We start from the raw sequence: 23374 nt of genomic DNA, 5'->3' as shown, positions 1-23374 counted from the left end.
AGGGAAGTTAGGTACAGAACTTTTTTTTTAGCTAGAGAATAAAAACACGTTCCACTTTCTGCACACATAACTGAAAGTCTTTTCAAGGTTGGAGATCCAAGTGACATACTGACTTAATCTAAAACTAAAGTCATAGGAATTACGCAGATTTTCAATCACTGCAGCTTCTGTTCTAGTTTAAGTAAGTTCATATTTTTTACACTTGATCTTAGCCAAAAGGCCGAAAGCGATGAGTAAGTTTAAATTTTTTCACAGAAAAAAATAAATTTCAGGCAAATAAAAACAAATTCCAGATAAACATGGTTTTTATTTTTTATAATTTTACCTTCATCAAGGCAGGCAAAGTACAGATGCTGTACATAAAAACATACAAATACATTACTCACAGCACATCAATTCCTACGGGCAAAGAGACTGCTAAGCACTGCTCCTCTCTGAAGCACATAACCACAGCTAAATGTACAAAGAGCCATCTGCTGGTCCCACGTAGCCAACGCCAATCAGCAGGACGTCTATCAGCGTCCATATTCCCAGGCCGCCGAAGCTGAAGAGCTTGCCAAGGCCTTCCCGCCACTGGCCCAGGTAGAAACGGTCAGCTCCAAACCCGCCGAGGGTGATGCTGCAAGAGCAAACGGGTTATGGGGTGCGAGTCCATCAGTCACCCTCCAGCCACAGCCAGCTATGGCTCAACACTGGCACGAAGTCACACGTGTGAAAGGGCCTCAAATGATCACAATCCTTTGTGAGGACACAATGCCTACTTCCCAAATTCACGACACCAAATAATCACGGGCAAGAAGTCTGTTTAAATGTCAAAGGTAAACAAACAATTTTTAGCTGTGCTGAAATCTAATGGTTCCTCTTTTAAAGAAAAGTAATCCATCTCATTGCTTTTTAGTCTTGAAAATGGCACATGCGGGGGAACAAAGCAGGGAGCCAGTCCAACAGAAAGGACAGGAACACGGAGTCAGGAGGTGGGGTCGTGAGGCCGTCCCAGATCAAGTCGTCTGAACTCTGTCACTCATCTCCAAAAATGGAGTGTTAAGAACAAATGACTCTTAAGGTTCCTTCAAATTCCAAGATATAACAATATTCAGACAACTTCTCATTGTACTTCTTTTAAGCTTATTAAGGAACATTTCCAAACACATAAAAGAAAGTTGAAGACAACAGTAGCCCCGACCCAGCTCCACCACTGATCAGCATGTGGCCAGTCCCGTTGCGTCCGTAACCCCCTTGCCCCCATGCCGGAGTACGGGGACGCAAACCCTGGACATTATCCCATTCAGTGAATATTCTGAAAGAAACTATGTTGAGCTCTGAAAAGAAAATGATGCTTACTTTTTAAAAGTCAAGTTGTAAAATGCACCACGGTAACTTAAGATGTGAACAATCAAGGGGGAGGTGGCTGACAGGTATACAGGAACGATCTCCATAACTTTTCTGTCTCAAGTTATTTCAAAATAAAAAGGTTATTTTAAAAAAAAAAAAAAAAGTCCGTTGTTCATTTTCATTTGAACCACTGCTGACAAAGATGATGGGCAGTTATCAAATCTCATTTTTGTTGTATCGAATTTTCTACCTTGGACTATTCTTTTACTCTCCAGTTGGGGCTTCCCGCCAGGCAGGCTCTGCTCTGTCCCTCCCCAGCCCAAACCCTAAAGCAGTGCTGCTCAACAAGGGGCAACTTAGCAGTCTCTAAAGACATTTTTGCTTATCACACCGTGGAGTGCTACCGGCATCTAGTAAGTAGAGTCCAGAGAAGCTGCTAACCGCCCTGCTCGCCCCACAGCAAAGAATTATTTGGCCTGAATTTCAACAGCGACGAAGGTGAGAATCCCCTGACGTGTCATGCTACAGGCCACAGGGTCTCAGGCTCTAGCGCCAAACCTTCAACTGTAGATGCTCCAACTTTTTAATTAGTGAATAATCGGCATCACACTGCCCTTCCGTCTGGGAGTAAGAATTGGTATTTTTTCCCCCAAACTGTTGAAAAGTTTTAACAAATTCAAGCACATTTTTATGTTAAAATTATAAGTCCATAATTTGGATGGTGGAATTAGAGGTGATTTTTAATGTTTTATCTCAATTTTTCCTATTTTTCCTATTTTTAACAAATTCAAGCACATTTTTATGTTAAAATTATAAGTCCATAATTATCTCTGGATGGTGGAATTAGAGGTGATTTTTAATGTTTTATCTCAATTTTTCCTATTTTTCCTATTTGAGTATATGTTAGTTTTTATAATAAAGGAGGAAGTTACTAAAAATTAAAACTACAAATCATAAACCTATCTATTTCAAATAGTATATACCATTTTACCGACTCACATACACTCAGGATGGAAAACCCTGACTGGTTCTAATGATCTATAATAATAACTCAGTAAGGCATCTCTAGGATGTGCAGACATCTTGGGAGAAAAGCAAACATCCTGCCATTAATGTCCACGAAGGTCCTGGTCTGATCATCTAAGTAACTCCCTGCAGCTATGTTTCCTAGGGCCTCCCTAACACATGTGAAAGAATCTAAATCAAGGAGGAACTTGGCTGAGCTCAATGCATGGAAGATTCCACTGATCCCAATGAATCCGAATGGCATCCTTTACTTACTAGTAGCCAAGCTTACCTCAGGGCCAGAGCAGTAGACCACTTATAACCTCCAGTCCAGTTGCAGTACAGCATCTTTGGAAAAGTGCGGTTACCTTAAAAAAAAAAAAAAAAAAGGGAAAACACTCTACATAGAAACGGGTATAAAAATATTCTTACACAGAGACTAGTGGCCTTGTAATTTAAAATCTAAAAGTCAACTCTCTCTACAATAATTAAAGTTTGCTACAGTGACTGGTAAAAAGAAAGCCCTAACCATCTACAAACATACATTTAATGTTTAAATCAGTTAAGTAAGGGTTACAGCTTTAAGTATGTGAAGCTATCAAGACTTAGATGAAGTTTAGGGCAAATAAGACAGTGTGGTCTTATTTATCAAACAGGTAAATCAAGCAACGGGGAAAGGAGAAAGAGCCCAGCCCAGGCACACAGAAACACTTCCTGTGGGACGCAGGGCACACACAGATTGGCCTGGAAGAGTCCAGAGACAACTAGCTATCCATGTGGGATAAAAAGTAAACCTGAATCTACTTCACACCATATACCAAAACCAATTCCAGGTGGATTACAGACCTATATGTGAAAGGTCAAACTTCAACTTTTAAAAGAAAATATAGGAAATAAAAGGGCTATGAGTTGTATTAAAAAAAAAGTCAAGCTCTATCCAAAAGATACCCCCAAAAGTGGGGGGAGGGGTAGTTAAAATCTGGGAAAGGATTTTAGGGACACCAAAAGGTTATTATCCAAAATATGAAAGAATTCCCGGAAATCTTCAAGAAAAAAGACAACATTTATGAATAATAAGTATTGGAGAGCATGTGCATCAAGAACAGTTACGTACCAATGGTGGGAATGTAAACTGTTAAAAGCATTTTGGACAATAATACATGCTAGAGAGTATATTGCTAGACACAGCCCTGCACACGTGCAACCAGTAGGTATGTGCAAAAAATAATAGCACAACCTGTGAGAGCAAAAAACTGTAAATAATCCAAATACATAGAACAGAGAAACTATGATACAATCTTACAGTGGATTATTATACAGAAGTAAAAAAAAATAAGTTAATAAGACACATGGATCATCTTAGAGCCATAATGTTGAGAGGAAAAGAGGAAGGACAAGACCATAAACAGACTATTATTTTATGTAAGTCTAAAACAGGCACTACTGAATAATGTTATCATCCTTTAACTTATTATTTACATGTGATAGGACACAAAATGTAAAGAAAAGCAAGCGGGATGATAAGAAAATTCATCTACGGGTGGTTAGCTCTCAAGAGAAGCTAAGACAAGCAGGTGCAGGAGAAGCACTCAGCTAGCTGTCATGGCATCTGATTGCTTTAGTCGGTAATTTGGGCAAAACGTTATTACTGTACATTATGCTTTATACCTTACACATTGTTTCTTGGGTTATCATATACTACATTTTAAAAGATAAGAGAATTGCATGGGGTGCCTAGGTGGCTCAGTTGGTTGAGCGACTGCCTTCAGCTCAGGTCATGATCCTGGAGTCCCGGAATCGAGTCCCACATCGGGCTCCCTGCTCAGCAGGGAGTCTGCTTCTCCCTCTGACCCTCCCCGCTCTCATGTGCTCTCTCTCTCTCTCAAATAAATAAATAAAATCTTAAAAAAAAAAAAGATAAGAGAATTGCAAATTTTCTGTTTTTTTTTTTTTTTTTTTTTAGTTCACTGAATTTATTTTTTTATCTTTCAGTGGACACACAATGTTACATTAGTTTCAGGTGAACAACACAAGAAGTAATTCAACACCTATATTATGCTATGCCGGCCACAAGCGTAGCTACCATCTGTCACCACTGAGTTTATTAATGGGGCTTGCTGTAACTAGAAAGTGCTAATAAATGTTTCTGATTAAACAATTTAAATTTAGGGCGCCTGGATGGCTCAGTCAGTTAAGCGTCTGACTCTTGGTTTCGGCTCAGGCTGTGATCTCACGGTGGTGGGAATGAGCCCTGCATCGGGCTCCGTGCTCAGTGCAGAGTCTGCTTCAGATTCTTTCTCCTTCCGCCTCTGCCCCTCCCCACTCATTCTCCCCTTCTTTCAAATAAATAAAAATCTTAAAAATAAAAAAATAAATAAACGGGCACCTGGGTGGCTCAGTCAGTTAAGCGTCTGCCTTCAGCTCAGGTCATGATCCCAGAGTCCTGGGATCGAGTTCCACACTGGCAGCCTGCTTTTCCCTCTGTCCCTCACTCTGCTCGTGCTCTCTCTCTCTCAAATAAATAAATAAACTCTTTAAATAAATAAATAAATAATTTAAATTTAATTCTCAAACTGCTAATTAAAGTTCCACATGTAAGCTTAAAGAAAAGTATTTTGCTCACGAATTTCCTTGAACTCCAACTCACCCAAGCAATGAATGTGGTCCCTCACGGTGCAGTTGGCAATGTAACGCTGCCTGGGACAGGACACCGTCATGCAGCTGGTGGAATTGGAACACTCATAATCGGTTTCTGGAAGCTGCCAGCAAAACCTGCAAGTCATGTTGATGATGAAGTTCTTTTGGGATTTGAAGTCTTGATCCTGTATGCCAAAGGACAGAGAATGAATCTATCATAACAGTTCGTTAATTTGTCAATAAAAATACAAGGCACAAAACTCCTAAAAGACCTGTGAATAATACTAGCAGAAAGTGGGAGGAAAATAGGTACCAAACCAGTATGTACGCAAAATAAACGTACACAGTATGATCCTTTCGTCATAAAAATATACACCCAAAAATATATGCCTAAGGAAAAAAAACCTACATAAATTTACATCAAAATAACAAAGGTTATTCCAGGATGGTAAGATTATTTTACCACTTTCACTTGGCTAAATTTTTCATAATTGAACATGGGTACTTTTATAATACATAAAGAAAAAAGGGAAAATGTATTTTATCAAGCCACAGAGTCACAGGGAGCTGGAAGGACAGATGAGTACATCTGTTCAAGGTCACTGAGCTGCAAGTTATGTGCAGGACCCATGGTCCCAAACCCCAGTCTGACGCTCCCAGAAGTACAACACATGGACTGGCTGCCGAGTCTCAAATCCTCCTGAATATCTCCACCGGGGCCCAGGACCTCCGGGCTGTTACTGCTGCTCACACCTCTACTCAGTATAATCAACCAACAGGTCGCCCCAGAAAATCACTCTTAACTTTGAAAGAGCCACATGTTGAGATTCAGCCAAGTGTTCGTTGTTGGCGCTAAGCTTTTAAGACTGTAGATTTTTTTCACTTCAATTTAGAAAAACCATTATTTTGTTTTCTCTTGGAAGAGTAGCACTTGTTGTGTGCTGCACCTTTGGAAATTACAGGAAAAAACCGGTAACCTCTCCAGAGAGAACTACTTTTAATCTTTCATTTTTAATTCCTATAATACAGATTTATGTAAGTGCAATTATACTGAAAGCATTTTGTAACCTTTTTTCCCCACTTGACATTATAATGTAATACATAGTTTTCAAAATCATTTTTAAATGGTCAATCATCTCGGGAAGTATAAATTTACTAATTTTTTTGATCAATGCAAAACTGCGGTTTATGAATAACATCCAAAACTGGGGAAGGCACCATTTGATTTAGGCAGTATCATCTGAAACATCTGTGTATCTCTAGTGATGCACTGATAATGCACGCTTCTTATCAACTGTTTTTTAAACATCGTAGTCATTTAAATGTGGCGAATGTGGTACAGATTCCCAGATGAGACAGGAGCAAGGGGGAAGCTGGTCGGTCCTGTCTAGCCATGAGCAGCCACTGCCCTCCCCAGCAGCAAGCCCTGCTTAGTCTCTGGCCTTCTGGGGAATCTATTCTATGCATGAGTGTGTTTATGTCAGATACATTTCTTTTTTTTAATTTAACTTTCCCACTGATATTCACTTTTCACTGAATTCTGTAGCTATCAGTAAGTATCTTGAGAGCTGCCTAGTTCTTTTTAATAGCTGCTATTTATTTCATTTCATAGTGAATCATAAACAGTTCTCTCCTGGACATTAAGCTTGTTTTAAATCTCTGTCCGGGTGAACAACGCAGCTAAGAATATCCTTAGGCATATTTATTTGCATCCACGTACAGTATCTGTAAGATAAATTCCTAGACGTGGAATTGCTGGGACAAAAGATATATACATCTGTAAGATTCACGGATGTGACAATTGCCTACAAGAGGCTGACCAATCTGCCCACCCACTAACAAGACAGTGTCCCTTCTGTCCTCATGCACTCAGAGTGTTACCAAGCTTTTTTATTTCTTTGCCAGCCTGATAGGTTTGAAAATACATCCATTTACATTTCTTTAATTATGAGAAAAATTAAACATTTCTTCATATGTCGAAAGCCCATCTGTATTTCCTTTCCTCTGAGCCATCTACTTATGTCCTCATACCATTTTTCTATAGCACTGTCATGTTTTTCTCATTGGCTTTTAGGAAATCTTTACATATTACAGATATTAGTGCATTAGTTGTCACAGGTGTGAGAAATACTTTTTCCTAGTTTGCCATTGATCCTTTGCCTTTATGCTTTTTAAGGTCATTTTTAGCAGTCGAATGTATCGATTCTTTCTTTTACGGCTTCTAAGTTTTATTTCATATTTAGAAAAATATTTCCTACTTTGAGATTATAGCATAACAATCAAGCTTTCTCTGCTTACCTTGTGGCTTCATTTTATTACATTAAATTTCTGATCTCTCTGAATTTATTTTGGACAAGAGAGGGATTCCACTTTTCTCCCCAGAGCAACCCGGGCATCCCAGCACTGACTGAATCCATCTTCTCTCCGGAGAAGTACAGACCCCCTCAAAAGCTTATATATAGTAAAAAGATGTTACCTTTCCCTCTGTGAAACAGCTGTCATTACTAAGAGCCCAGAACCCATCGGAAGAAATTACACCTGCTTCAGATACACTAGCAGTCTGATAGCTTCTCCAAGTAACGCAAAACAACATTTCTGACAAGCACACTTCCAGCAGACATCAACTGGAGCAGGAGTGATAGGACATGGCAGGGGATGCAGGGTTTTTACATTTATTTCTGTAAAAGAATCCAGGTGAGATTCCCTTAGCCTGGGAGTTCTTATTCAGCATGTCTGGAGAAGGACTAGAAGAGTTCATTTTTTGGCCAGTAAGTTCAAAATAAGAGGGGGCAGGGAGGCACCTGAGTGCAAGCATGTGCAGATGAGAGAAAATAAGCATCTGCACGCTTACACGGGGATGGTCGTGGATGATTCCTTCCTGAAATGGTAACTTATTTACCAAGAAGGGACCCTACAGATCTTCGTAAAACAAATAAACACACGTGACTTGCCCTGGCTCACCAGGCAACAGTGGTCCCAGGACCCATGTCTGCAGGCAGTCAATTCATGTTTTTACTGCTCTCCACTTTCAAGAACAGACCACACTCTCTTGGGGCAGACTTCTAAGTCCCTACACCTGAGGACGGGGCACCTGTGATTTGACAGGACTCAGGGTCACTGGCCAAGGGAGGAGGCCGGTGATGTGAAAGCTCCTGGAGGAGGAGGAGAGAAAAAAATCCCGCCCAGGACACATCTCAGCCAGGGCCTGAGCACGGCACCAGGCACCATGACCGAGGAGTTCAGAAACTTCCCTTAAGCTTTGTAACTTCTCTCTACCTTTGTTATTTTTCCTATCTTCTGCTATTTCCTACTAAATGAAACAGTTTATTTTGGAAACATCTAAAGAAGGAAGAAACTGAGTATCCTGTCTCACCCAGTAACCAGTGCTGGGAGTGAACATCAAAGCCTCCGAGGCAAACCACAAAGGAGGCTAATTCTGGAAGAGTTCCCCCATTTTTCACGAAGTACCTACTATCTGTCAGACCTATGAGATAACATTTTTTATTTTTACATTGGAGTACAGCTGACACACAATGTTATGTTAGTTTCAGGTGGAGAGAACATTTTTCAAAGCCTTCAAATTAGTAAGTTTCACCATTAGGTAATTAGGGAGAATACTGTATTTAAGATTCAGCAACAAAGACTAATAATTCAAGGGCAGTCATGAACACTATCTGGCACCTACGCTCAATTTTCCGGTGTGCTGATACAAGATATAAAACGGCAATACTTAAGTTTTATGAAAACTAAACTGAGACACTGAGAGCACAAAATCTTTTTTTTTTTTTTTTAAAGATTTTATTTATTTATTTGACAGAGAGCGAGGCAGCGAGAAAGGGAACACAAGCAAGGGAGTGTGAGAGGGAGAAGCAGGCTTCCCGCTGAGCAGGGAGCCCGATGCGGGGCTCGATCCCAGGACCCCGGGATCATGACCTGAGCTGAAGGCAGACGCTTAAGGACTGAGCCACCCAGGCGCCCCGAGAGCACAAAATCTTATTTCCCCTTTGAAGAGAAGCCTTCCTTGCTCCCTCTCTGATACTAGACTTCATCAGGAAAATTACAGAAAGAGTGCAGGGGTGTAAGAAACTTTCCAGTCTAGCCCTCCACAGACCAAGTTCCAAAGACTGAAGGGGGAAGGTACCCTGTTCAAGTGACAGAAATGCTAGGACTGCCAAGTCAAAAGAGATCTGCAAGAGAGGACATGGTATGGAATCTGTTTCTTCCTCTTCAACCATTTCCCAAAAGTAGGGTTCCACAGAAACACTTTAGGAAAAGCTGTTCTGGGCCCATCTGCTCATTTCCCTCATTTGACAAGAGACAGATTAATAAGCCACACAGCTAGTTACGGCAGGGCCAAGAGTAAAACACTACTTCATTATTCGTTTCTACTCTTCCTCTCACCCAGAGAGTGGCCCCAAACAAGGGAGTGTGCAATAATTTTAACCTGGTCCACTTGTTAAAAAATGCAGATACCTGAGTCTCCCTGCCCTGTTCACGTTTAGCAGGCCAGGGGCTGGCTCCAGAAGTGATTCTAATGGCAGCCAGAGTCAAGCAGCTTGGAAGCAGGTACCCCTAGAGCACTCTATGGAACACCCAACTATGAAAGCCTTCCTAGGCCTCTTCCTGTCTGTCAAAATATCAGGAGATGGGATATCGGTGTGATGACTGTAATAGGGTCATTTCTAATAGGAAACAGTGCACGTGAGCCTTTTCTATTTCTGACTTTCTGTAAGGAGTCTGATAGTTGCTCCAATTTCGTTTGTCAAGAAACTGCCATCTGAACCCTGGCAACCAAACCTCCCTTGGAAAGGAAAGTTTCAGTCTTCTGATCACAGTCTTTGTTCCTAAAATATGACTTGCGGAATGCAGAGCGCTTTCTTTCAGGATTTCCCCCACAGTCAAGTCTAAACTGTACTTAGAACTTGAGGTTTACAGTGAGTTCATTTAAAATTAGTAAGTTGCAGTACTTACAACACAGGTGACGGAAGGTTTGACCGTGCAGTCAAAGGTGACAGGCTTGCCATAGACACAGGAGAAATTTGTCTTGCATTCTACACAGTCTGCAGGAAGTCTGCTACACAAACCATTACTTGGACACTTCATCACATAAGGTGGGATATCAGTACTTTCTGTGAAAAGTAAGAGGGATGCTTATTCTAATATTGATCAGCATCACAGGAGAAAACAATTTCCTGAGGGTAAGGGACACGACTGCCAGCGATGAAATGCTGCACTGGAATGGAAAATGACCGGGCTGGAATCAGAGACACCTGCAATTAAAGCAAGGTTCTGCCACCAAGCTGTGTGACCTGGTCCAAGAGTTCAACAGCTAAGTAAAAAGAATTTAATTACTGCTCCCCAAATGAGCATGAAAATCAAAGGTACTTATGTACATACAATGTATACACAAAGCTAGGTGTAAGTTTGGGCCTCAAAAAAATCTACTCTGTAACAAGATGAAAAATTAAGGCTTAGAGAGGGTAAGATTTGTTCATGATCACAGAGTGACAAAACCACGACCCAAATCTCTGTTTCTAATCCAATATTCTTTTCATCTGAATTCATTGATTTGGTAATTACAACACTGACCCTCCAACTGTATCAATCAGTACAATAGGGTACCAACTGTAGAAAATGTTCTCTGTCATTAGTCCACACTGGTACTTCAAAAAGCCATAATTTGCTAGTACCACTTACAGTTTTATACTACCAAAGTTCAACATAGTTCTCCATATTAATAGCTTGTTTGGTGGGTTATAATTTTTTTCCCAGCCAACCTTCCCAGGAGTACAATGTATTTTTATCAATTAAGAGAGGCTCATTTGCAAGTATACTTGGGGGAGGAAGAGACGCTTTCAATAACATCCAAAAGAATAAAAAATTCTTGTGCTTTCTCTATAATTTGTGTTTTAAATTCAAGTATGCTCCTGTCTTGTAGTAGTCTTAACATCCAAATAACAATCAGTAAAATACCTCTGCCAGTTTCAATTCATTGAAATAATGGAACTTTAAAGGGATGAACTATAGAGACAAAGGTTCTGTTTAGCAAAACACACTAAGACTCATTTAAAACTGATCCTACTTAAAGTCCCTGGATTATGTAATCAATTCTACTTTTCTTTTATTCTGATTACTCTTGTGGCTGGAAGTTGGACACTTAGAAATCACAAAGCCAAAATGATTTTAGAGGGCCAGGCTAACTTCACCACCTTAAAGATGAGGAAAGTGATGCTGAAGGGGTGAATAATCTGCTCAAGCTCCCAGTAGCTCAACCAGACCTACTGTCCAAGTCTTAATCTGTCTGTGATCCTTCCATTTCACACAGCGCCGGGAGGAGCCTCTAATGTCCAACATCAGGAATGGGGCTTAAGAAGAAAAAGAAAATTTCTGAAGGGAAAGAAGCACTGGTTGAAGGTGATCTTGATGAACGAGGCGGAAAAATAATAAAGAGACAGAAATGAGGAATGTGGAACTGGAAAAAGAGATGAGGCTGGAATTGGTACTGCAATATCAAGACAGTCTACAGAAAAACATCTGTGTATCTGTCTTTAGTTCACATAACCTAAAATACAATAAAAATTTCAAAAAAAATTGTAAAGTTATTTTATCTAAAAAAAGAAGAAAGAAACCACTAGATATAAATATACACATTTACTAGAATAGAAAATGTCTAGTACCTGCTGCCCTGGGAACTACTGTGAAAGTACGTGTTGGGCCCGGATCCTTTATTGACTGAGCCAGCGGCTGCGACTGCTCTAAATTTAAGGATCCTACAATTAGAGAAACATGTTATCCTGGGATATGAAAACCTTGGTTTGTGTGGTTAAGACGCAAGGTCCACACCAGGCCAATAAATGCTCATGAAAACATCACAGCTTGACTGCCCAGAAAACTAAACAAAGAAACGCCAATGGGGTCGACACCAATGTGGATCGATAGGCAACTAGGGAACAAAGCGTGGTCTCGGGTTCCAGGTCCGCTTCCCCGGCCGAGACCCCAACCCTCGGTCCCCCGCTCCAGGGCTCATCAGCCGCGCTCGGAGGCTCTGGGGTTCTTGAGAGGAGGCGCGGCCGCGGAGCGGGCGGTCAGGAACCCCCAGACCCGGCTGCAGAGACCTGCTGCCCCGCGCCCGGCACTCAGCCTCCGCCCTCCGCCCGCGGGCCTAGCGCGGACGCTTCCCGCAGCTCCCGGGGGCCTCGCTACCGCTCAGCCCGACCCCACGTGGACCCCGGCCTTTAACTCACCCCCGCCGGACAAGATATAGAACTGGAAGAGGAAGAGCAGCACCCGGCAGAGGCGGCGCAGGGTCCGCAGCGGGACCGCCGCAGCCGCCATGTCGCCGGCGCGCGCACTTCCGGCCCGCGAGGCGGGACTAGGCAGAGGGGCGGGGCGCCGGCGCGCGCCGTAGGGGCGTGTGCAGGCGCGTCCCCGGGGAGCCCAGGGCGCAGGCGCGGGCCGGCTCCGCGTGGGTTCTGCAGAACCTCGCGGGCCGCCCTCCGCGTTGCTGGGGTGGACGTGGGGTGGCCGCGACCTGTGAGGTTGTTTGGTTTCCCAGATTTCCCCACGGACGAGGCGCTCACTTCTCCTTCCATGGCTAGCGACCGGGAAGGGTCACCGGGACCGAAATTCACACCTGAAGTAGCTGCAATCAGAGGCGGGCAGGTTGGGGGAAGTTGGCCATCATCTCTATGTGGATGGATATGTATGTTTAGAGGTTAAAAACTGCTCGGTACTCTGCGAAGGTGTTGATGACGTATTTGATTGCATACCGAAAAGGTACTTATTTGCAAATGAAGAAACTGTGGCACAAACCCAGTAGGGCAAGTGACACCCCACGCCAAGGTGTGACAGGCAGCCTCAAAGGACGCCACCCTTTCCTGCGTTGCTGATCTGATCAGTGCCCAGCTAGCATCTCTGTGTGGTCAGCTTTGGGTTCACCTTTAGCCAACTCTTTAAAGACACTCCAGAAAGTTCCTTTGAGATTGGGAGAGGGCAGTAAATATACCTGGCAAGTATTCAGGTCCAGAAGTACTGGGACAAGAACCCTGGGATGTGAAAGGGGGGTCCAAAGCATGGGCCCCTCTCTGGAGAAGGCCAGCCTTGAGGAGGGGAGATGCACCCCCGGGCCTCTGGCTCCCTGTGTGCTCAGATGGCAGACTGCACCTATTTTTGTCACAGCATACTTTCTCCTGTGTTGTTGACGTGCGTTCCTCCTTCCCCACCCACCTGCCACAAGATTCTTTTGGGGGCCTTCTGACTCCCCACTCCTTCACTAGCAGTTCTGATGAATGAAAAGAATATACCGAATGGTGTCTGGCACACAATAAGACCTCAATAAATATTACCTTAAAAATTACATCACACAATTTGCACCTCTTAGTACTATACAGGTCTGATACATAATACAGTTTTGTTTACTAACTGTTCAGGATGCTAAATAATAAAGATGTTGAGAAGAGAGAGCATGTCTTAAATTTATTTTGAATTCCACAGCATCTAGCCATATAACACCCAATAAATACTTCTTGATTGGTAGCTAAATTCTCTACTGGCATAAAGCTATTTCAATTCGGTTCTGAGCAGTAAGGCGTTCCTCTCAGTTAAAATCAGAAATCCATTTGAATTGTGAAACTGAATAAAGGGAACCTCATTTAAGAGGGAGCCAGGAGGCCAGAAGGGGGAGCTCTCGTGCCCTACCACTCCTAATGGACTACAGAATTGTACTCCAAGAGAGGCACCTTGCATTCCCAACAGGAAGAACCTCTACTTTATTACCCCAGCAAAAAGAAGAAAGATTTTCTCTTTGCCTGGGGACGGTCCAGCCAACGAGAAACTGTCACAACCCAGCCAATGAAAAGCCGCTACACTTCAACTCCCAGTTTACTCCAGTGGACTTTTTGTTTATAACAGCCCTTCCAAACTCCCTCCTGCCCCCTTTATAAAAAAGCAGCGCCCTCTCATTTGTTCTCCAGACTTGTCTATGATTTTGTGATAGCTTACATGTCTCAAATTAAAATTATCTGCCATTCCCGAATGAATCCATTTTGGCTGGTAAAATAATGGACAGTTTTATTTTTAAGGTTAACAGAGTCTGTAAATCAGTAGAATGTCATCTCATGAAAAAAGTAATTTAACTCTAGGGGAGCAGCTTACTGTGGTATAAGCCCATAGCTGAAATACTGGAAACACTGTGTGTTGTCTTTTATTTAGGAATTTATTTTTTCTGCAGATGAACAGTTGTCAATTAGAAGCATTAAAACAGCAACTCTTAACCTACACCGCAAACAACAGTAGATTCCACAATACTGAATTTGAGGTTCTGAGTCCTTTGTCAATAATCCAGTATTTAGTACTAGTCGCTTCTTTTGTGGCTGTTGGTTAATTAAAACAAATTAAGTGACGATTCCAATTTTGGAGATAACGTTTCAGTGCGAACTTTAGTAAAACAATCATAAAAATACCTGAGATGTATTGTCCTAGAAAATAAGATTTTCCCTTATATTTAAACAAGCTTTGCAGGTTTTAATCTGAAGTCTATCTTTTGAAAACCACAATCTCAGCAATAACCTCTCCAAATCTTCATATCCTAGTATTTCCCTCTTTCAATAAATAACATTTCCCACTTAAGTCTTTCAAGGCATTTGGGAAATTAAAAATCTCCCAAGCTTGTCCTCGTATTCTCTTCAGACACATTAATGAACTAAACTTTTTATATCAGCTAATTATTGTCTCCTTTCTCACTGTGCCCATCAGTGAGTCAAAAGTTCTTAGAAGTACTAGCGATAAAGAAAAATGCATTTTTAGGGGTCAAAACAAGGTTACATAGAAGCAAGTACAAGGAAGAACTTCAAAAGTCTTCCTCAGCATTTAGTGTACGTGATTTCTTGAGATTCTTCAACTTATCAATGGCAGAAGTTACAGAAATCTCTCCATGAATTTTGTTGTCTCTTGTTCGAACATTTACAGCATTATTTGTCTTTTCCTTTTCTCCAACCACTGTGGAAAAGAAAGGGTAATAAACATATCTTAAATAAGTGATTTACTAAATATTAAGTCAATAGTCATATGACACGTCTTGAGTTCTTCTTCAGTATTAATCACTAATTATTAATCTAATGGCCATGAAGTCAGCCTCTGACAGTAAATTTCTTGAGAGAAGGAATGACTTCTAATCCCCTCTTCCTTATTGTCCACTTGCACAAACACATATTGTAGTCTTGGGGCACAAACTGGAGCAGGGAGAAAGGTCTCCCTGACTCCACATGCCATGTGGTATATGGGTATGACAGACCCCCTGACTCCATATGGCAATATGGGTAGGCACCAGACCCATGCCCAACCAGACAATCAAAATTTTCTGGAAAGTAGGTAGAAAGTTTCTCTGTAGTGCCCCTTATTGTGGGATGATGCAGCAATCTGCAGGCTTGTTTCTTGCCATGTGGAAGGAAGAAATTGGTCACCAGGTAAGGGGAATAAAGTAGATATTCAAGAGAAGCACAAAGAACCAGAGCAAAGTAGGAGCTAGAAATGAGGAGAAACAGTCCTGGTAAGGGTTGAGCAGCTTGCTCCAGTTACTCTTCTAATACTCATCTAATTTAATTCTACCTTCCATGTCAGGAGATACTCCATTACCCTTCCAGTAAATTCCATCTTTGTCTAAGTCAATGTGAGAGTTCTGTCACCAGAAGGAGCCTGATTGAAACATCACAATATCTACTACACAGTCAAATACTTTCGATGACAAATTGCGGATAGGACAGCCCTATGCATATTTATTTTACCTCCTACAGAATCATTCAACTTACTGGAGATAACAACATCATGCCTGGAGGCATCCAGGATCAGCTTCTCTTGATTTCTGAATCATTTTTTTTTAAGATTTTATTTATTTATTTGAGACAGAGAGAATGAGAGACAGAGAGCATGAGAGGGAGGAGGGTCAGAGGGAGAAGCAGACTCCCTGCCGAGCAGGGAGCCTGATGCGGGACTCGATCCCGGGACTCCAGGATCATGACCTGAGCCGAAGGCAGTCGCTTAACCAACTGAGCCACCCAGGCGCCCGATTTCTGAATCATTTTAAAGTCAAAATTTTAGATACTGCATCCAAGTACTCATATGTCTTAAGGACACTTTTTTCACTTAAATTCTTTTCTTCTGATCACCTTAAATTCGGCATCTTTCCCACTGATTAATTTAATCCCAAAGATTAATAATAAATCAGAAAAGCAAGGGAGAATATTTGAGGCCTGTCACATGACTGAAACATAAACAGCATAATTCTACTGATGAAATCATTTTCACATTTTTTTCCTTGTTGGCTTGAGATATTAACTACTGCTAGTGATACTATCCCACAGGATTCACGTGAGGTTTTATAACTCTTATTCCAGCAAATAACAAAGAGTATTTAAGAACAACTAACCAGGAACACCATGGACTGTTCTTTGTGTACAGGTAATAAACTGTCATAATCACATAGTTATACCATATTCATGTAGTTACACCATTCACCACTCACATAGTTATACCATACTCATGTAGTTTATACTATATTCAGATATTCAGATAGACCAGTTTTTGGAATTAAAGTGAAAAAAAAAACACAAGCATCTGAGAAAATATAAACTTAAGTTACCCAAAATAAAATTATACTGAGCCAGCTGCGCATTTCGTATTTTCTTATTTAATGTACAGCTATGATCTAAGTCAACGTCAGCCATGAACCCTTCTTCAAAAAATGCACTGGACACCTACAAGAAAATAAAACACTTTCATTATGACGATATTTATGGTAGCCAGCCTCTGAGATGACCCACAGGGTATTCACACCTTGTGTCGTCTCTGCCACATTGTACCAAGTGGCTCTATGTGACCACAGAGAAGGGCAGAAGTGATGGCATGTCACTTCTGAGATGAAGCTAGAAGACTATGGCTTCCACATCTTTAACATCACTCCCTCTGGGGAAACCAGCTGCCACGTTGGGAGGGATATTCAGGGAACCTCTGAAAAAGCACCCGGGGTGCAGAACTGAGGCCTCCAACAACGAAGTGAGTGAGCCCGCGGAAGGCAGCCCTGGCCGGCAGCACAACCAGAGGCTCTTGAGGGGCCCTGAGCCAGCAGCGCCCAGCCTCGCTGCTCCCAGATTCTGACTCGCAGAAACTGTGACATAATAAATGCTTGTGGTCCCAGGTTGTTGAGTTTTGGAGTTATCTGTTATACAGCAATAGACAAGTATTCTTCCTTAATAGAGCCATGTGGAAAAGAATAACTTAAGTATGAGATGTTTTAAAATCCCCATTTCTCAAAAACATTAAGAAATAAAATAGTCCTGATCCAGCTACACAGACATGACTCAGATGTTACTCTCAATTACTGAAAATGTGGGTTGCTAAAGTAATGTATTAGTTATGCAATATTTTAAGGCACAAATAACATTCCAAGTCAATAACCTTCACAGATGACATGCCGAGATTATTATGTACTTTTCTATCTCTGATTTTACCTGAAGTGCGTATTTTTCACAAGTTGGCCCCACAGGGATGACCATTACCTGACGAGGAGAGAGCCAGAAAGGCCTGAAAAATATATAAAATATGTATTTTCAAAATCTAATGATGATTATGTATTATGTGATTTAAAACATAGCCAAAGATTTTTTTAAAGTAAGACTTCACAAGAGAGCAGATTCAGCAGAGTGGTGTGGAAGTAAACCAAACTATATTGAGAGCTAAAAAGCAACAGGGTAGACAAAAGGGGAAGCTGGGAATTATGGGAGGAAAGGGAGGGAAGAACAGGTCAGCCACTGGGTCACACCACAGGGCAACTGCATTCCTGGGTATTTACCCCAGAGAAAGGAAAACATGTTCACACAGAAACCTTCCCACTAATGTTCATAGCAGCTTTATTTATAACAGCCCCAAACTGGAAACACTCCAAATGTCCTTCAATGGATGAATGATCAAACTGGTGCATCCACACCATGGAACACTATCAGCAATAAAAGGGGACCGACCACTGAGACTTGAAACGAGTTGGATGGATCTCAGTGGAATTCCACCGAGTGATTAAAGCCAATCCCACACAGTTGCACACCGTGTGATTCCATTTATGTAACATTCTTGAAATGACAAAATTATGGAGATGGAGAACAGATGAGTGGCTGTCGGAGGAGGATGATGGGGGTGGGGTAGGAGGTGTGTGACAATAAAATGGTAGCACGAGGAGTCCTCATAAGTAACAGAACTGTCCTTTATCTTAACTGATGGTGGGTACACAGGTGCTCAAATTTTATAGAACTCAACACACACATACACACAAGTGCATGTGAACTGGTGAGACCTAAATAAGGTTGGTGGATTGTATCAAAAATTTTCTGGTCATGATATTGTATAGAGTTCTGTAAGATGCTGCCATTGAGGAAAACTGAGTAAAGGGTATGCTGGACCTTTCTCCATGATTTCTTACCACTACATGTGAATCTACAATTATCTCAAAATGAAATTAAAAAAAAAAAGATGGGAAGTTGGGTATAAGCAATGTTTAATGCGGGAAATATTTCTTCATCAGTACTTTGTCTGAAGGTGAAAGGAAATGCCGTGGGCACTACCTGGCGGCACCTTATGAACACTTAGAAATTTATTCTTAAATTACAAAAGCAAAATAACGCATATGATAAAAGTAATAATACGTATAATAGAACACGGGAATACAGTGGATAAAGTGAAAAGTAAGCATTTCCTTTTGAGTTCTGTCCTCACCCCATCCCCAGGGGAGCCACATTTTAACAATTTCTATTTTGAGCTCTTGGAGAGGTGTCCACCACAACTCTGGCAGGCGTCTGAACTCTGGATAAATGGATTGCACAGCCTGTGCCCTAAGTCTGCATGGTGAGGGACAGCCCATTGAGTGCACAGCACCATCTCCTGTCTCCCACTCCATCTCCTGATTCCACTAGTTCTTTTTAGTTTTTCTAGCACATTCACTGCCACCACTCTCGGGCGAGACACCACCATCTCTTACCTACATTAAACTATTTAAAACAGGATCAACCGGAAAGAAATGTCAACGTGTTAACTCATACTTAGGTAGCATGCATGTTCTTTTGGTTTATCTGTAACTTTAACAGCTTGGACAACCCATGATACCTAAGTACATTTCTCTAAGATCACAAATCAAACTTCAGGGATGTACACAGACTCTAGCTACCCAGGACCTCTTAGAGACCCTCTGCTTGGGGAATTTCCCACCTTGTAGTACCTGCTGAGAAATTTGCTTTCACCAGCTGCCCTAGACATGTTCGAGTCCAGGCACGTGATCTGGCATGTACAAGCATGGTGCACGGATTTGGGACAGAGTAGCACCTGGGGGGAGGTACTACATGGAATCAATTCTGGCAGGGGTGGTGTGGAGACATGGAGCTCTGGGGGAGACCTGTGGGTCAACAATGGGAGCTGCAGGGACTGTGCCCATCGACAGCAGCATAGAACTAAATCACAACTAAACTGCGTGAGCAGATCTCAGTCAATTTCTTCAAAATATGATGGGAGACAAAGATGTCACACATGGTTGCTGGGCTGCAGCATTTCCACCTCCACTGGATGCGCCATCACAAGATGGATCATCTGCCACCTGGTGCCTTGACTGCCAGTAAGGCCAGTTGCTTCTGGGGGCACAGTAATACTAGCAAATCCTACCATGTCAGCTCAGCACCTTCCTTCTTTTGCTAAAAAAAAAAAAAAAAAATTACTTCCATGGTCAGAAGCATTATCGTGTTTCTGACCATTGAAGCCCAGTAAGTATTTACATGGTGCTGTTGACAGATGCATGGGAGGAAGGAAGAGCTAAGCAAATTCCAGAACTGATATCTTCTCCAGTGAGGACAAGTCACTGGCCCTTGCATGATGAGAAGGACCCAGAAAGCTGACTGTTCCCCAGGATTATGGTTCCACAGGAGGGACCAGGACTGAACCCTACTGATGGCAGATTGAGGCCTCAGAAGAGGCATTGCCAGAAGGAACGTGGGGAGGCCCATGTTGTTGAGCCCGTATCCCCGAGTGGCCACTTTGTTCGTGAACCACGGAGCAGCCACTGGGGGAAGAATGCAGCTGATGGTAACCACAGAATGGGTCCTCCTGTATTTGAATCTTTAAAAACACCCAACAGTGAGGGTTTGGGGTGGGTGACGTCACCGTCATGGCCCATTCTGAGTGATGATCCATGTTCCTCCCCCTCATATCTACTTGTCATCTATTTCCAATCTAATTACTTCTAGGTCTCTGACCTTGTGGCCAAAGCAGTCACCAGAGCCCAGGCATGGCTGTAACTCCATATGTCTGGCCATTTTTCCTTCCAAGGAAGGAGGACTATGAGATGTACTCAAATTCCTGCACTCGGGGGCATTTCACTTCCACACTTCTCCCCATTAGGTTTGTGCCAAAGTATTTTTCAGAGCCATTTGTGAACCAGGTTTACGTGTTTTTCTCCCCATGTTGATTGGGCACCCCCAGGAGGTGAACAACAAGGGTTGAAGGAGGGATGGCCATTCAGCAAGGGGTTGAACTGTACTCCCAGGGTCACCAGATGCAACCAGATCTTTAAAGGACTTGAAATAGGTGAAAAGATAACTCTTCAATTCTACTGTATTCCCCAAAAGGTAAATGATACAGTTTTAGGTTGTGCTGCTTTTGTCTTCTTTGTTTTGGTTTCCTGACATGGCAGATTCAATAAGAATTGATTACTTGCTATTTGGATACTTGCTAGTTATAAGGCAAGAGCCACCAATTTTTTCGCAGTAATCCTATCTTGTTCAAAATGATAGACATACAGCTTTTCTTTTCCATATCACTTACCATTTCCCCCCATAGTTTTCTGAGAGGATGGCTATCATTCGTTCCACTGACCCCAAAATGGCTCGATGAATGATCACAGGGTTCCTCTTATCGTCTCCATCCTTACTAAAAAATGAAAATTATAGATTTATGTATTCTCTTAAGATTCAATAATAACTTTATCTTCTTGCCTTCTATTTAAAAGTTATTTTCCTGAACTAGGAAAAACAACAGATTCCTTATAAATCATCTTTAAGCATATAATGTGCTATGTATTAGAAATAATAATACAAACCAAGGGAAAATGAAATATGTAGGAAAAAGCCAGGTAATATTAGAACACTATTTCTACTATAAGTCTACTGATTATCTTTGATTCTAAACTATTGGCTGTGATCAGTTTACTAATATTGATGGGCAATCTTGCAAATTATACTTTTTTAAAAATTAACTTTATTTTGAACTATGGCTTACTTCACCAGTACTATGTTGAACAATTGTCAGACACTGAAGAAATAAAGAAAATGGATTTGTTTCTAAATTCTCATTTTCTCAGGACACCTGAGTGGTGTAGTCGGTTGAGGGACTGACTCTTGGTTTCGGCTCAGTTGATGATCTCAGGGTGTTGGGATGGAGCCCCAGGTCAGGCACTGTACTCAGCGGGGAGCAGGCCTGAGATTCTCTCTCTCCCTGTCGTTCTGCTCTCCCCCCCCCCCCGCACTCTCTCTGCCTCTAAAATAAGGAAATCTTAAAAAAATAGATTTTAAATTCTCATTTTCTCATAAACACTAAAGATGAATCATGGGATGAATTGTTTTGTGAGTTATAAAGATAGAAAATGAAATTAAAAAAAAAAAACTTGTACTGCTGTAATTAGTTAAGCTGAATGTCATTTTACATGTTTAATGATTGCTTATATTTCTAATTTTTCTTCAATTGCCTACTGTGCCTCTTGTCCATTGTCTATTGGGAATGCGGGAGTAATTAATTTTTCTTTAAAGATTTTATTTATTTATTTGAGAGAGAGTGAGAGAGAGAAAGAGCACAAGAGGGGGGAGCGGGAGAGGGAGAAGCAGACTCCCTGCCGAGCAGGGAGCCCGATGTGGGACTCGATTCAGGGACTCCAAGATCATGACCTGAGCCGAAGGCAGTCGCTTAACCAGCTGAGCCACCCAGGCGCCCGAGTAATTAATTTTTATACATATATGTGAAAAAGTGTCTATATACAGTATACACACACACACACACATATATATACAGTAAACAAATATATGAAGACATATTAAGGAAATTAACTCCTTTTCTAATGTGGGAAATTGAAAATACTTCTTCCAAGCACATTTATTTACTTGTCCTTTGCCTGTTTTGGTACTATCTTTTCTATCATAAGTTTTTAATTTTGGACAAGTCAAGGCTGTCTTTCTCTCTCTCTCTTTTTAAATTTTTATTTATTTATGAGAGAGAGAGAAAGACAGCAAGAGAGAGCATGAGCAGAGGGGAGGGACACAGGGCGAGGGAGAAACAGACTTCCCACCAAACAGGGTGCCCCATGTGGGACTCGATCCCAGTACCCCAAGATCATGACCTGAGCTGAAGGCAGATGCTTAACTAACAGCCACCCAGGCGCCCCGCTGTCTTTTTCTTTATGAATTTTAACAGTAATGTTATATAAAGCAAGAACTTTCTCCAACATAATAGAGATATTCAATATATTTTCTTCTACTACTTTGGATTTTTAAAAATTCCAGTGTAAGGCAGCAACCTCTTTGACCTCAGCCGAAGCAACTTCTTCCTAGAAACATTGCCAAAGGCAAGGGAAGCAAGGGCAAAAATGAACTATTGGGACTTCATCAAGATAAAAAGCTTTTGCAAAGCAAAGGAAACAGTCAACAAAACCAAAAGACAACCGACAGAATGGGAGAAGATATTTACAAATGACATATCAGATAAAGGGCTAGTATCCAAAATCTATAAAGAACTCATCAAACTCAACACCCAAAGAACAAAGAATCCAATCAAGAAATGGGCAGAAGACATGAACAGACATTTTTCCAAAGAAGACATCCAAATGGCCAACAGACACATGAAAAAGTGCTCAATATCACTCGGCATCAGGGAAATCCAAATCCAAACCTCAATGAGATACCACCTCACACCAGTCAGAATGGCTAAAATTAACAACTCAGGAAACGACAGATGTTGGCGGGGATGCGGAGAAAGGGGAACCCTCCTACACTGTTGGTGGGAATGCAAGCTGGTGCAGCCACTCTGGAAAACTGTATGGAGGTTCCTCAAAAAGTTGAAAATAGAGCTACCGTATGATCCAGCAATTACACTACTGGGTATTTACCCCAAAGATACAAAAGTAGGGATCCGAAGGGGTATGTGCACCCCGATGTTTATAGCAGCAATGTCCACAATAGCCAAACTGTGAAAAGAGCCAAGATGTCCATCAACAGATGAATGGATAAAGAAGATGTGGTATATATATACAATGGAATATTATGCAGACATCAAAAGGAATGAGATCTTGCCATTTGCAACGACGTGGATGGAACTGGAGGGTATTATG

General features: G+C 41.7%; 2 protein-coding genes across 5 annotated transcripts in view; both read right to left on the bottom strand.

Moving 5' to 3' along the window:
* Positions 1-281: 281 nt before the first annotated feature.
* On the bottom strand, positions 282-12334 carry TM2D3 (TM2 domain containing 3). Of its 4 annotated transcripts, XM_044917911.1 has the most exons (7): positions 12219-12334; positions 11652-11729; positions 9946-10103; positions 4985-5159; positions 2630-2705; positions 1342-1443; positions 282-619 (listed from the first exon to the last, which is right to left on the bottom strand). In XM_044917911.1, exons 1-7 carry the CDS (start codon positions 12307-12309, stop codon positions 454-456), a joined length of 846 nt encoding a protein of 281 aa, XP_044773846.1. In that variant the 5' UTR covers positions 12310-12334; the 3' UTR covers positions 282-453. The 4 variants fall into 4 exon arrangements, with proteins under 4 accessions (XP_044773846.1, XP_044773847.1, XP_044773848.1 ...); XM_044917912.1 differs by lacking the exon at positions 1342-1443 and having other exon boundaries at positions 11652-11744; XM_044917913.1 differs by lacking the exon at positions 1342-1443.
* Positions 12335-14119: 1785 nt separating this feature from the next.
* Positions 14120-23374, bottom strand: part of TARS3 (threonyl-tRNA synthetase 3) — an 83424-nt gene continuing 74169 nt past the window's right edge. Inside the window, exons 16-19 of the mRNA XM_021680494.1 lie at positions 20824-20928; positions 17478-17550; positions 16610-16724; positions 14120-14970 (exon numbers count right to left, since the gene is read on the bottom strand). Of these exons, the coding sequence (XP_021536169.1) occupies positions 14822-14970; positions 16610-16724; positions 17478-17550; positions 20824-20928 (442 nt within the window). The 3' untranslated portion in view covers positions 14120-14821. The remainder of the gene's footprint in view (positions 14971-16609; positions 16725-17477; positions 17551-20823; positions 20929-23374) is intronic.

Source organism: Neomonachus schauinslandi, chromosome 9 (assembly GCF_002201575.2).
Source record: "Neomonachus schauinslandi chromosome 9, ASM220157v2, whole genome shotgun sequence".
Lineage (NCBI taxonomy): Eukaryota > Metazoa > Chordata > Mammalia > Carnivora > Phocidae > Neomonachus > Neomonachus schauinslandi.
The sequence above is the reverse complement of the archived record's forward strand: the minus strand, read 5'-3'. Positions and strand labels throughout refer to the sequence as shown.

Coding starts and splice junctions, on each gene's coding strand:
- TM2D3 (XM_044917911.1), bottom strand. CDS start 12,309: ATGGCGGCTGCGGCGGTCCCGCTGCGGACCCTGCGCCGCCTCTGCCGG. Junction 11,730..12,218: donor CTATATCTTGTCCGGCGGGG/GTGAGTTAAAGG, acceptor CCTTAAATTTAG/AGCAGTCGCAGCCGCTGGCT. Junction 1,444..2,629: donor TCTACTGCTCTGGCCCTGAG/GTAAGCTTGGCT, acceptor AACTTGAGACAG/AAAAGTTATGGAGATCGTTC.